Genomic DNA, 12,033 nt, shown 5'->3' with positions numbered 1-12,033 from the left:
ATGATTCCATCCCTCCCCTTTGCCATGAAGAAAACACTGCTGGACGTGATTTTCCTTCTCGCCAGAGGCGGCCCTGCCCCCTGAGATGGGCACGGGGGGCTCGGGCTGGGGTCCCACCGCAGCACCACGGCCCAGGAGACACCGAGAGCGGCAGTGGGAGCCCCCAGAAAGGAACTGAGGGGGTTTTCAGCCGAGTCAGAGCAGCCTGGACAACTCCCCTTGCCCGGCTCCAATCCCACCGGGACCACAGGGATAAAAGCGCCCTTGTGGAGCAGGGAAGCGCTCGGGAATGCAGGAGCCTCTCCTGCACCTCCAGCAGCAGAGCCCGGAGCGGTGCCAGGTGCTGTGCCCGTCCTGCCCATGGCAGGGAGGAAGAGCCGGGGGGCTTCAGGAACTGGCACCCCGCGCCCTCCAGCCGTGCCCTGCCATGCCCTCGCTGCCGGATCACATCTGTCCTTGCTCCGATGCCTCACCGAGCTGCCCACAGCACCGGGAGCTGCTGCTCTGCCGTGGGGAAGGGGCACGGGAGGCACCAGGGGGCTGCTGGCCACGGGCACAGCTCCTGCCCGGCTGGGGGGACACGGCTGGAGATGGGCAGCTCATCCCCATCCACCCCCTGCTCTCTTGTGCAGCTGCTTTAGCCATTCCCTGACACGGGGGAAAGGTTTTTTGAGTCATGGCCAGCTCTGGGGACGTGGGGACACCTCCCATAAAGGGGAGGACATGTGTAAGGACATGTGGGGGCTGGCCAAGGAGGGGAGCTGGAGCTGGCGTTCCCACCCCAGTGAGGAGCCGGGCTGCACCTGGCAGAGCCCCGAGCTCCAGCCCCCTCCCTGCGCCTCCCTCGGAGGGGATTTGGGGTTCCCTACATGCCGTAAGCCGATTGCAGAGGTGTGGTAACTGGATTAACGGGGAGGCTGAGGGAGATGCAAACCTGGAGGAGCTGCTCAGCGGAGCACGGCTCCTGCCCGTGTGACACCGCAGGATTTGCAGAGCTGGAGCTTAAACTGATTTCCTTCCCTTAAGCCTCTGGGAAGGTGAAGCCGCAGGAGGGACGTGGGCTCTGCCTGTTCCTCACCCCTCAAAAACCCTGCAGGGCCCCGCTGTGGGCTGGCAGAGGGGTTGTGTCCCCAGGGTGACCCTCTCAGCCATCCCTGAGAGCTCCAGGTGACCCCGCAGAGCCTCGGGGAGCAGCACAGTGACCCCAAACCCCCGCAGGGTCCCATCAGCACCCAGCAGCCAACCCTGGCGACAATCCCCGCTGGCAGCAGACACCGCTCGGGGCTCCAGGTGACATCCTTGTGCCTAATCCGAGCTGACCACTGCAGGGCACGGCCGGGGGGGGCACGGCCTCAGCACCCCCTCCCTGGCAGCGCCCGGCACTCCCCAGATCCTCCACACAGCCGGGACAGAGGTGACACCAACGGGGACCACGGCAGTGCCAGCACAGGGATGCGGGAGCAGCCCCCGAGCTCTGCCCCCCAGCTCTGTCCCCTCCTCCTGCGCTTCCCAGCTCGGCTCTGGTGTCACCTGCGGGCTGCGCAGCACTTTTGCCGGTGTCACACCTCATCCATCTCTGCTGCAGATCTGTTGTGGCACTTGCTGGGTGTCAGGGCGGGGGTAGAGGCCGGGGGTGGGCGGGGGGTGATTCCTGGAGCTCAGGAAAAGCCCAGGCAGAGACCGGGAGCCCCAAGACCAGCCAAGGTGGCCCTGGCGTGGAATGTGGCCGGATCTGTCCTGGCACTGCCGGCACGAGCCATTCAGGTGGCTCTGAATGGAGCTGGCAACGCCCACCCGGACCGTGGCAGCCCCCAGGACAAACGGACGGATTGACGGACGGACGGACGGACGGATGGACGGATGGATGGATGGATGTCCTCCCCCCTCACTGCATCCCGCCGGGCCAGGCCGGTGGGACACCCCGACCCCGCTGCCATCTCCCCTTCCTCCTCCCACATCTGTCTCCAGGCCCATACTTATTTATTTATTTGTTAATTAACTGCTGTTTCCATAACAAACGCTCCAGCTTCTCCCAGCCTCCAACAGCCCTGGGGCTGGATTGTTAACTAGGATTTTAATTTGTTAATTAAAAGCAGGATGGCTCCATAACAAGCTCCTCTTCCACAGCCGGGGCTCTTGGCGGGCTCAGCGGGCCATGGGCAGCCTCACCATGGCCGGGTGAACCCCTCCAGGGACGGGGGACACGGGGAGGGGCGAGCCCGGCTCCCCTGGGACAAGACGGAACTCAGGATCTCCCTTCTCCCAGCAGCGGGGCTGGAGATGGAGCCACCTTTCCCTGCAGTGTCGTCCTGGCGATCCCTTCCCCAGCCTCAGCAGCTCCCAGCCCACGTCCCCGGCCATCAGGGGTCCCAAACCTGGTGGCAGACCCTCCTCTGCCCGCTGCAGCAGAGGCAGGGCCGTGCCAGCATCATCCCCTCAGCATTCCACGGTCCCCAGCCCGGGACAGCCCCCAGTCCCCATCCCTGCTGCACTGGGGACACAGCCAGGTGCACCCCGGTGACAGCGTGGGTAAGGTGAGGTTTGAAATGTTCCCGGAGCCAATGGAGAAACAGCAGCCCTGGCCGGGAAACAGGGATTTATTGAGCCCCAGGGCTGGGAACAGAGCGGGGCTGTGTGCCTGCCCATCCCTGCCGCTGGAAAAACCAACATTTCCCTCCCGGGAAACCCCAAACAGTCCCACACACACACGGCCGCCTTGTGCCTGCCCAGCCCCGAGCTCGGGGAGCCACAAGAACAGCTTTGTGCTCCGAGGCACCGGGCAGCCCCCACGGACCCCGGAGTCTGATCCCAATCCTGGCCCCAGAGCTCCAAACCCAAACGCGTGGAGCTGCCAGGAGCTGGAAGGGACCTGCAGCGAAAGGATGATCCTGGGGGTCAAGGGACAGGAGCCTCAGGCCAGGGGACATCCCCAGAGCTGCTGCGGGTGGCACGGACAGACATTGTCCCGCTGAGCCTGTCCCCCCGGGGGACACAGCCCCGATCCAGGCTGGGGTTGTTTAACGAGCTCTGAACAAAATTCCTTCCCCAGCAAACTCCTTCCGACGGCAGAAATCCTCCGAAGCCCGCGATTACGCAGCTCCGCCGTATCTGGGTCACTGCTGTGAGTCACGGACACCCGGAGAGTGACTCAACGCTATTAGAGGGGCCGGATCCTGCGGCTGATTTTCCCGGAGAGGCTCCAAAGCGCTGAGGAAGGGAAGGATCGATGGACATCCCCTCGAGACCCCCACAGCCGGACGCTCCCCGGGCAGGAGAGGGGGTCAAAGTGCATCCCCCGCCCTCCACCTCAGCCCTTCCCAGCCTTTCCCAGCTTTCCCCACATGGATTGGGCAGGAGCAGGCTCCACACCCAGCTGCCAAGAGAGGTGGAGGTCCCAAGAGCCCGGACCCCAGGGGATGTCCCCTGTCACCCACCCCACAGAGTGACACACGAGCCCCGGGCAGCGCAGCTCAGGGCTGGGTTTGGCCCAGCGGAACGCGCTGAGCGGATCCTCGAGGAATTCCTGGAAGGACACCACAACCCTGCGCTGTGGAAACTGCCGGGTCACAGCGGCCAGGAAGGGCTGGGAAAGCAAAGCCACCACAGGCCTGCCCTGCCGGAGCCAAGGCTGCACCCGGGATGTCCCTCCTGCCGGGGACAGCCGTGTCCCACCTTCCTCGGCCCCGCAGGATGCTCAGCAGACGGACAGACAAACACAAACAGCCGCTTCCCAGACTCGTCCCGAGAATCCCAACGAGGCGGGGAAAAGAAAAACAGGAGAGAGAAACCACAAGAAAAACCCCACTCAGCCCTTCCCAGGGCACTGACGCAATCGAGTCGCCAGCCCCGGGGGATGGAAAAGGCTGTGCCAGCTCCCACCGTGCCCGTGCCAGGCGGGATGAAGGCGCTGGGGGCCGGAGCCCCCCTCCCCCGGCACGGCCCCGAGCCAGCGGGCACCGGGCACTCGCCCATTTACTGGGGTGTTGCCCAGACATCCTTTTCCCTAAGTATTAATTAGTCATTGCATTGCTCACTTGAAACAGAAATAGCTGTAGCATGACAGCGAACATGAGTTTTCCTTGGAAAAGCTTTTTTTTTTCCGAAGCTTTTCCCTCCCAGACAGCCCTGTTGGCGGGTGGGGGGAGAACAGGCAGCCTGGCATTCCCCCCGCCCCGCAGACAGCCCTCAATTTCCAGGGCAGCGCAGCAAACTCTGGTCATCGCATTTATTCACACACTTGTGGCTCTCCCAGCCAGAGGGGCTTTTCCAGCCAACGCCGCGCCAGCGATTCCAGCCTGACGTGAAGCTTATGGGGAGAAGCCAAGCGAGCGAGACTCCCCCGGCAGCCCGGGGGAAGGGCTCCGGCAGCTCCGTGCCCTGCTCCCCGCACGCGTTTTGCTTCCACCGCCCTGCACAGCCCCTCCGCCCGCCCAGCCAGCCAGGAAAGCGGAGAGAAGGAGGCGATGAAGGCGCCCATCCTCTCCCTCCCCGCCAGGGCCGGTGCCGAGCGCTTCCAGGTGCTCAGCCGGCGGGGAGGGCTCTCCCAACGGCGGCAGAGCTCGGAATGAAACATCCCACCCTAATGAGTTGATTTTATTAGTTTGCGAATGCATTGAGAACTCATTATCAAAATGAGCATCAGCTCGCTCCAGCGAGCGCGGCACCGCACGCCCCGGCAGCGCCGCAGCTGGGGCAGCCCCGGGACACCCCGCGAGTCCCCCGGCACTCACCGGGGGGCCAGGGCAGAGGGGCCCACCCTGCCAAGCACCTTCCCACAGCGAGCTTCTCTTCTCCCTTTCACTGCGGGGCACCCAGTGCCCTTTGGGGAGGGACAGCTCCGAGCTCCGGCCACCCCAACAGCTCGGCTGGGAGCTGCTCGGGGCTGGAAGCAGCACCCAACGCCACCCGGGCTCTCCGGCACCTCCGGGAGTCTGTGCAGCACCCGGTGCTGGAGCACGGGAGGGTCGGAAGGTCCCCTCGGGGACAGCCGGGGTAGGGGACAGCGCCGAGCCCCTCTGGGCAGGGCTGTGGAGGGATGCGGGGCACAGCGGGAGCATTGTCCGGCTGGGCAGGACGCGCTCCCTTTGGAAGCAGCAGCTAATCCCATTTCATCCCCGTCACGGCCATCAGCTGTTTTTCAGGCATGCAGGAGGCGGGGTGCTGAAACCAGAGCTTTTGTGTCCGCTGGTCCCAGCCCCCTCCATCCATCCATCCATCCATCCATCCATCCATCCATCCATCCATCCATCCATCCATCCCAGCCTCATGCTGGGCCAGGAGCCGGCCTCGTGGCCACATCCCACTCCATCCCCAACCAGCCCTTCATGGACTGGGGATGCCAGACCCAGGCAGGACCTCGTCACCTCCCTCCGAGCTCGGAGCCTGACCCCTGATAAGCCCAGGAGAGGAGGAGGAGGGGAAGCACCGAGGGTCCCACCCTGCAGAGATCCATGGGGGCAGCCACCCCCAGCACCCAGCACTCGATTGCTCCCTGCAGGGGGACACGGGCTCCCAAAGGAACTCAAATGTCCCCAGAAACTCCCAGCCCGTGCCCCAGGTTCCAGTCAATGAGCTGGGGATGTGCAGGATGGGGACAGGGGGACAGGTGCCTCCAGCCATCCCGGGAAGAACTCCTCCATCCCCGCAGCCAGGAGCGGGGAGCAGGTGTATCCCCAGCCTGCCTCTTGCCCTGGGGAAATGCTCTCTGGATCCAACAATTCCCAGTTAAGGGGGTCCAAACCCAGCATTTCCCTTCATGAGGCTGAAGGAGACCCAGCACTGGGTGGTCTCAGCCAGAGTCCTCCCACATCACATGTCCCTGTTCCACACCAGGCACGAGGGACAGCGCTCCAAGCTACGGGCAGCAGGGCCCTGCCAGGCACCCCTACCCTCCCAGCTTTGTACACCCCAATGTCCCAGAGATCCCCCAAACCCCTGCCCTGGCAGGACCCCGGTGCACGGAGCTGGGAGGGCTCAAGGTTACAGCCGAGGACTCGCAGGTTGTGGGCTCAGCCAGCAGTGCAGAAAGCAATTAGCTACCGGCGCTAAAATTAGCTCAGCGGCTTCTTCTGCTAATGGTCAAACTCAGCAAGGCTTCCCTACGCCCGGGCCCTCGGCACGGACAGGGAGGGAGGGATGGGAGCCAAAGGAGCAGCTCCCGTGTGCCTGGGTCCCCTTCCCGCTGCACCCAGCTCCAGCAGGCAGCAGGACACCAGCCAGCCCCATCGTCCCCTTCCCACCGTCCCCGCCCAGTGCCTCAGTTTCCCAGGCTGGAGGGAAGCTCCCGGTACGCTCAGGAGCTGCCGGCTGTCAGGGTGGGTGGTGCGGACAGGGACGGCTGGCAGGGAGCACAGGGGACCCCAGCATTCCTGGAATGGCCACCGTGCCATCCCTGTGGCCAGCCGGGATGCCCAGCTGCTGGCACGCAGCAGCAGCAGCTGATCCTGGGATTCAGAGAGTCGTGGAATGGATTGGGCTGGAAGGGGCTTCAAGCTCATCTTGTCCCATCCCTGCCACAAGCAGGGACATTTTCCAAGCACTGTCCAACCTGGGCTTGGTCCCCTTCCCCAGCCCATGGTGGTGACACTGATCCACACGGGAAGGTGACACCCCAGAGCATCCAGACAGTGTCCCCAGGGATGGCCCTGCTCGAGCAGAGAGCCCCAAACCTCCATTCCTGGGGGCCCCATCAGGGCCGGGAGACAAAGGGGGCCGGGGACCAGCTGCAGCCCGGGAATGTCCCCTGCCCTCGGCCCCCGTTCCCAGGGATCAGGTTTCCCAGTTCCCAGGCAACCCGAGCCCGGCATGGCTTTCCAGGCAGGCATTCCTGCACCCCCGGGGCTGGGGGCGAGGGGAGGGTGGGGCAGGGGCCGCCAAGGGGGCCACTGTGTGCCCGGGGCACAGGCAGGTGCTGGGAGTCGGGCTGGGGAGAGGGGCTGCAAGGGGAGGCAGCACTGGGAGAGGGGTGCAGGATGTACCCCCAAAGCTGGCAGTGGGGTGGGAAATGCACCCCCAAGAGCCATCCCCAAACCCACAGAGGGTGCTGAGGGCAGTGCCCAGTCCAGCGGCACAGCCAGCATGCGAGGGGTGTGAGGAGTGCCAAGGGGGGTGTGAGGGGTGCCAAGGGGGTGTAAGGGGTGCCAGGGGGGTGTGTGAGGTGCCAGGGGGGGGTGAGGGATGCCAAGGGGGGTGTGTAAGGGATGCCAGGGGGGTGTGAGGGATGCCAAGGGGGGTGTGAGGGATGCCAAGGGGGGGTGTGAGGGGTGCCAGGGGGGTGTGAGGGGTGCCAGGGGTGTGTAAGGGATGCCAAGGGGGGTGTGAGGGATGCCAAGGGGGGTGTGAGGGATGCCAAGCACGGCCAGCATGGCAGGGAGGGAGCTGCTGCCAGACATTCCTGCCTGCTGGCCAGGCAGAGTGATGGGAACACATCCTGAGTCTCCATGGATGGGGGGAACTCATCCAGAGCAGAGGCCGTGGGGATGAGGGTGGTCCCTTGGCATCACCACCACATCTGAGCGATCCTGACCCCGTGTCCTTTCCAGCAGCTCCAGGAGCTCCACGCTCCAGGACACCCCAGTGCCACCACCCTGAGCCACCCCAGCTCCCCAGGGCTGCTGCATCCCCTCGGCTGCTTTGCAAGTCCAGGGCCCGGTGCCAGGGGGCACGGGTGGAGCACCAGAGCCACCAGCCCTGGCACAACCGCGGGCACGGCGGGGGCTCAGCTCGCCCTTCGTTAGCACAATCACATCACCACTGACAGCAGCATATTTCTCCCCGGCCGTTTCTCACCCAGCCACACGCCAGCCACTCGTTAATGAGCTTGGGGGGCTCAGAGGGGAGGGCACCCCCTGCTCGCCCACCCGCCCAGCACCCAGCGGGTTCTGCTCCCACACGGAGCTGCCCCACGGGGCCGTTTCAGCCCAGGCACTGCCCGTGCTGCTGCTGCAAACACCAACACACGCCCAAAGCAGTTCGTGTAGGGCCTACAGTAATGTGTGTGCGGCTGGAGCTCGTCCCCAGGCAGGCAGCAGCCACGGGCACGGGCTGGGGACAAGGACACGGCTCGTGGAGTGGCGGAGTGACCTCTTGTCACGGCACCCGCCGGCCTCCCTCCTCCCGCTTTAATGATCTGCGTTTTCCCAGGTTCTCGAGCAGCCAAGCATCCGCCTGCTCCCTCCTTCCCGCTCTCCTGGAGCTCCTGCGTGTGCTCCTGCCGAGCGGAAATGCCACCGCAGCCCAGTCCCCGTCACTAAGGGACGAGCAGCACTCGACGTTGTCACTCACCCTGGTCCCCGGATGGCACCAGGAGCTGCTCAGCCACCGCCAGCTCTCCCTGCCCACCAGTGCCGGCAGCTGGGTGCGAGCTCCCATTTCCATCCCACGGGCAGCTCCCATCCTGCCTGTTCTCCTCCTCAGCTGGCACCCCAAATATTTGGGGACAGGCACAGTGACACAGCCTGCCTGGGACCGGACCGGATCCCCCTCCCTTACGGTTATCAGGTCATCAAAATTTCATCATCGCCGTGCCCAGGCACTAATGGCTTCCCAAGCAGCATCAAATTTTAATCTTCCCTTCCTCTCCCTAAAAGCCACTCTCCTTCCTGAGCCAGTGCCTTGAGCGAGGCCACCAGTGAATGTGGCAGCGCTGGGCAGGGATGGGGACAACTGTTCCCTCCTGCCCTGGTGCCACCAGCACAGAGGAGCCAGCAGCTCCCATCACCAAAGCGCTGGCACCAGCATCACGTCCCCAGGAAGGGCAGGGGCTCGTCCTCGCCCCCCTCCCACCCACCGTGTGTGCAGATGTGCCCAGGCCCCACGCACGGGGACAGAAGATGCTGGAACTCCCCTGCTGCCACCTCTAATAAGCCTCTTTGGTGGAAGCTGCCCATGGCAGGCCCCTGCCCCAAATCCCGTCTGGAACCTTAAGCTGCCCAAATCCCTCCTGGGACTGGCCACGGCCTCCTCAATCCCATTAGAGAGCACGGGGGGTCCCGGGCTGTACCCCCAGCATGGGATGTGGGGAAAGCACAGCTCTGGCTGTCAGAAAATCTACAACGAGTGAGCTGGGAGGGACCCCCAGACTCCCCCCAGCTCTTGGGGAGTCCTTTATTGCCTTGTTCATCAGCCCAAGGGGCCGGTGGGGTGGGCTGCCCGTGCCCCCAGCCCTGGCACAGCCCCCGGGCCCGGTACAGGTCGCACTGCGACAGCTCCCACCCGGGCAGCGCCGCCGGCTGAGCCTTCCCCCAGCTCCGCATTGGGCTCCGGGTAATTAGCGCGAGGCCCCTAATCAATAAGTTATTTTTTGCCACGGATAATTAATAATTACACAGCGCAGACGGGCTGTAATTAAACTTCCATCCTCTCTCGCACGGGCAGCAAGGGGCTTATTTTTTTTTTTACCAAGCAGGGGGATGAAAGTGCCTCACCCCGTGCCCGGGCAGCCCCCGCGCCCCGGCCGGGGAGGTCTCGAGCCGTGGCCTCCTCCTTCCCTTCCCGATTGATCCCATTTTCCTTGGCTGCCAGAATCAATAGCCCTGGCACAAAGCGCTGCTGGCCCTCACTGCCAGCTCTGCGTGCCCCACCGCAGGGGGACAAACCGGAGCCATGTGCCCGGCTGCTCCCAGCTCCATCGCCCCGCTCCCCGTCCATCCCCACGGGACGCAGCGCAGGGCGGCAGGGAGGTGACACCGCTGGCACGTCCCCAGTGCCACCCGCGGCAGGGGAGGCGGGCACGTGCCGGGTTTTGGGAATGAGATCCCTCCGGCACCTCCAGCTCGCTCGTGGCCGCTGCCACACCGGGGCCGGGCACCGAGCAATGTCACAGCGCCCGCGAGGACGTGACACGAGCCGCAGCGAGCCAGAGCCGCAAATCTCGGCTCCTGCTCCAGGAGAGCGGAGCGAAACCCCTTCCCCATCCCTCCAGAGCGCTGGGGTACAGGCAGCCCCACACCTTCCACCCCACAGCGAGACCCCCGGAGCCCCCACGGGTAACTGGAAGGAGATGGGGTGGCCCCAGGAGCCCGTCCCGCAGGCAGGGAACAAACGGATCGCAGGGGACCCGCCAGCCGGAGACGCCAGCCAGGAGAAGAGAAACTCGGCAAGGGAGTGAATCAATCAAAGAGACCTTCAGAGCTCCCCACACAGGGCCTGCCCGGATAATATACTGCCGCTTTAGATGTTATGTTCTGAACTTAATTACTGAGAAATTATAGCAGTGCTGGGGGAGGCTCGGGGAGCGGGAGCACGGGAGCGCACAGGGACTTCTGGCTCCGCTTGCTGCCACAAACAAGGGCAAGAAATGTCGTGGGTGAGGACCCCCGGCGCTGCTCTCAGCTGTGCCCCCCCCGTTTCCAGTCTGGATCTGCTCAGTCCAAGCACAGGGACGGAGGCAGCCGCGCTGAAGCTCTGCCAGCCGGGAGCCTCCTGTCTGGGCCCGCAGGCACCCTCAGGGCCAGGAAGGGGACCACAGGGTCCCCCCGGGCCTTTCTGAACTCCAGCTGCACCCCAAAAGGCCACAAATTATTTTTATATCCCTGGGGAGCAGCGGAGCAGCTAAAAGCAGCCTGTGCTGTGCCCGAGCCCAAAGGACGAGGAGGAGAGAGGGGCTCAGCCTGGCCGTCAGTCCTGCAGCCCCCAAGGGTTTTTGGGGTGCAGTGGCAGCCCCAGACACCCACAGGGGCTCCCCTCAGCCCCCTGCCAGTTCGTACCAGGGGCTGGAAGTCGACGGGACCAACATCAGGGTATGAGCTGCTCCCTGGGAATCCCCCAAACTTGCACCCCGGGTTTTGTGGTACAACGGGGGGTACCCGGGGTGGGGGGTGGGGGGAGAAGGGGCGACCCTCACCCCTCGGAGTTGCTCACCCTCCCCAGGGTGGTCCAGCAGACTCTACCCCATGCTCAGAGCAACACGTTCCCCCCATCCCCAGCCTGAGGGCAGTTGTGGGGAAGGGGGAGGCAGAGCAGAGCCATGCTGCTCGTCCCCCTGAACCACCACGGACGCCGCGCTGCACCCAGCACCGGCGGGCCCCGAGTCCTGGCTCCGGGGAGGCTTTGCGAATATCACGGATGCTGCTCTTCCCCCGGTAGGAGCTCCGGAGCCGCCTCGCTCCCGCCCCCCGGCTGGCACAGCGAGCCCGGGGTAGCAATAGGCTCGGTTGAGGGGTGCAGCGCGGGGACCCCCCCATCTCTCCGTGGTCCATCTCCCACCGCCCCCCGCATCCCCTTACCTTGGCCGCCAGCTCCCGAGGGGCCGTGCAGGGAGAGCACGGCCAAGCAGAGCAGCCCCCAGCTCCGGAGCCGGGCCATGGCTCTGCCGAGACAAGCTGGGGGTGCGGGTTGCGGGGGGAGAACTTCCCCGACTTTATAATCCGGGCGGCTCCGGCGCAGGGATCCCCGCAGCAGCGCTGCTCAGGAGAAGGCGCCGGGGTGAAGGGCTCCTCGTGGGGCTGGGGGCGGTCCGCAGGCAGCTCTCCACCATCGGCAGCTTCCCCGGGGACGTGCGGAGCCGGGACCACCAAATCCGGAGCGGAGCCGGCAGCTGAGCCCCTCCCCGAGCGCTGCGCCCCGCGTCAGGGAAGGGGACGGGAAGCGCAGGGCGCCGCGCCCCCGGCCCCTCCTGCCCGCCCGGGCTCCATGGGGGCCGGGTCCCCGCCGCTCCGGGGCCAAGCGAAAAGTTTGGGGGCGGGGGGCGGCCCCTCCCCAGCGCTCAGCTCTTGCCTAGGGACATCCCCTCCTAGGCGGCTCCGGGCGACAGAGACGGGGATCGTCCCCAGCGGGGAATGGGGGAAAGTGCGGCAGCGGCGGGCGGCGGCGCGGGGTCCCGCTCGTAGCCGCCGGCGGTGCGCGGCGGGCGGGCAAGCGGCGCCGCCCCGACCCCTCTCGGCGCTCCGGCCGCTGCTGCTCCTCCTGCGCTGTGCGGCGGCGGAGTGAGCGGCGGCGGCGAGGTTCGGCGGAGCCGGGGGCAGCCCGAGCCGGGGAGGCGGGGAGACGGCGCGGCCCCGAGCGCTACCCAGCGGCCGCGGAGGGAGCGGGCGC

General features: G+C 65.7%; 1 protein-coding gene across 1 annotated transcript in view; it reads right to left on the bottom strand.

Annotated features, from left to right (window-relative positions):
- Positions 1-11,537, bottom strand: part of SDK2 (sidekick cell adhesion molecule 2) — a 45,111-nt gene extending 33,574 nt beyond the window's left edge. Inside the window, exon 1 of the mRNA XM_088065306.1 lies at positions 11,226-11,537. Coding sequence (XP_087921432.1) covers positions 11,226-11,304 — 79 coding nt within the window. The 5' untranslated portion in view covers positions 11,305-11,537. The remainder of the gene's footprint in view (positions 1-11,225) is intronic.
- Positions 11,538-12,033: the final 496 nt, after the last annotated feature.

The sequence above is a fragment of the Pseudopodoces humilis genome, chromosome 21 (assembly GCF_049639895.1).
Source record: "Pseudopodoces humilis isolate 2021_Gansu_Grassland_sample_001 chromosome 21, ASM4963989v1, whole genome shotgun sequence".
Taxonomy (NCBI): Eukaryota; Metazoa; Chordata; class Aves; order Passeriformes; family Paridae; genus Pseudopodoces; species Pseudopodoces humilis.
Note: the sequence above shows the minus strand (reverse complement) of the source record. Positions and strands in the feature narration are given on the sequence as shown.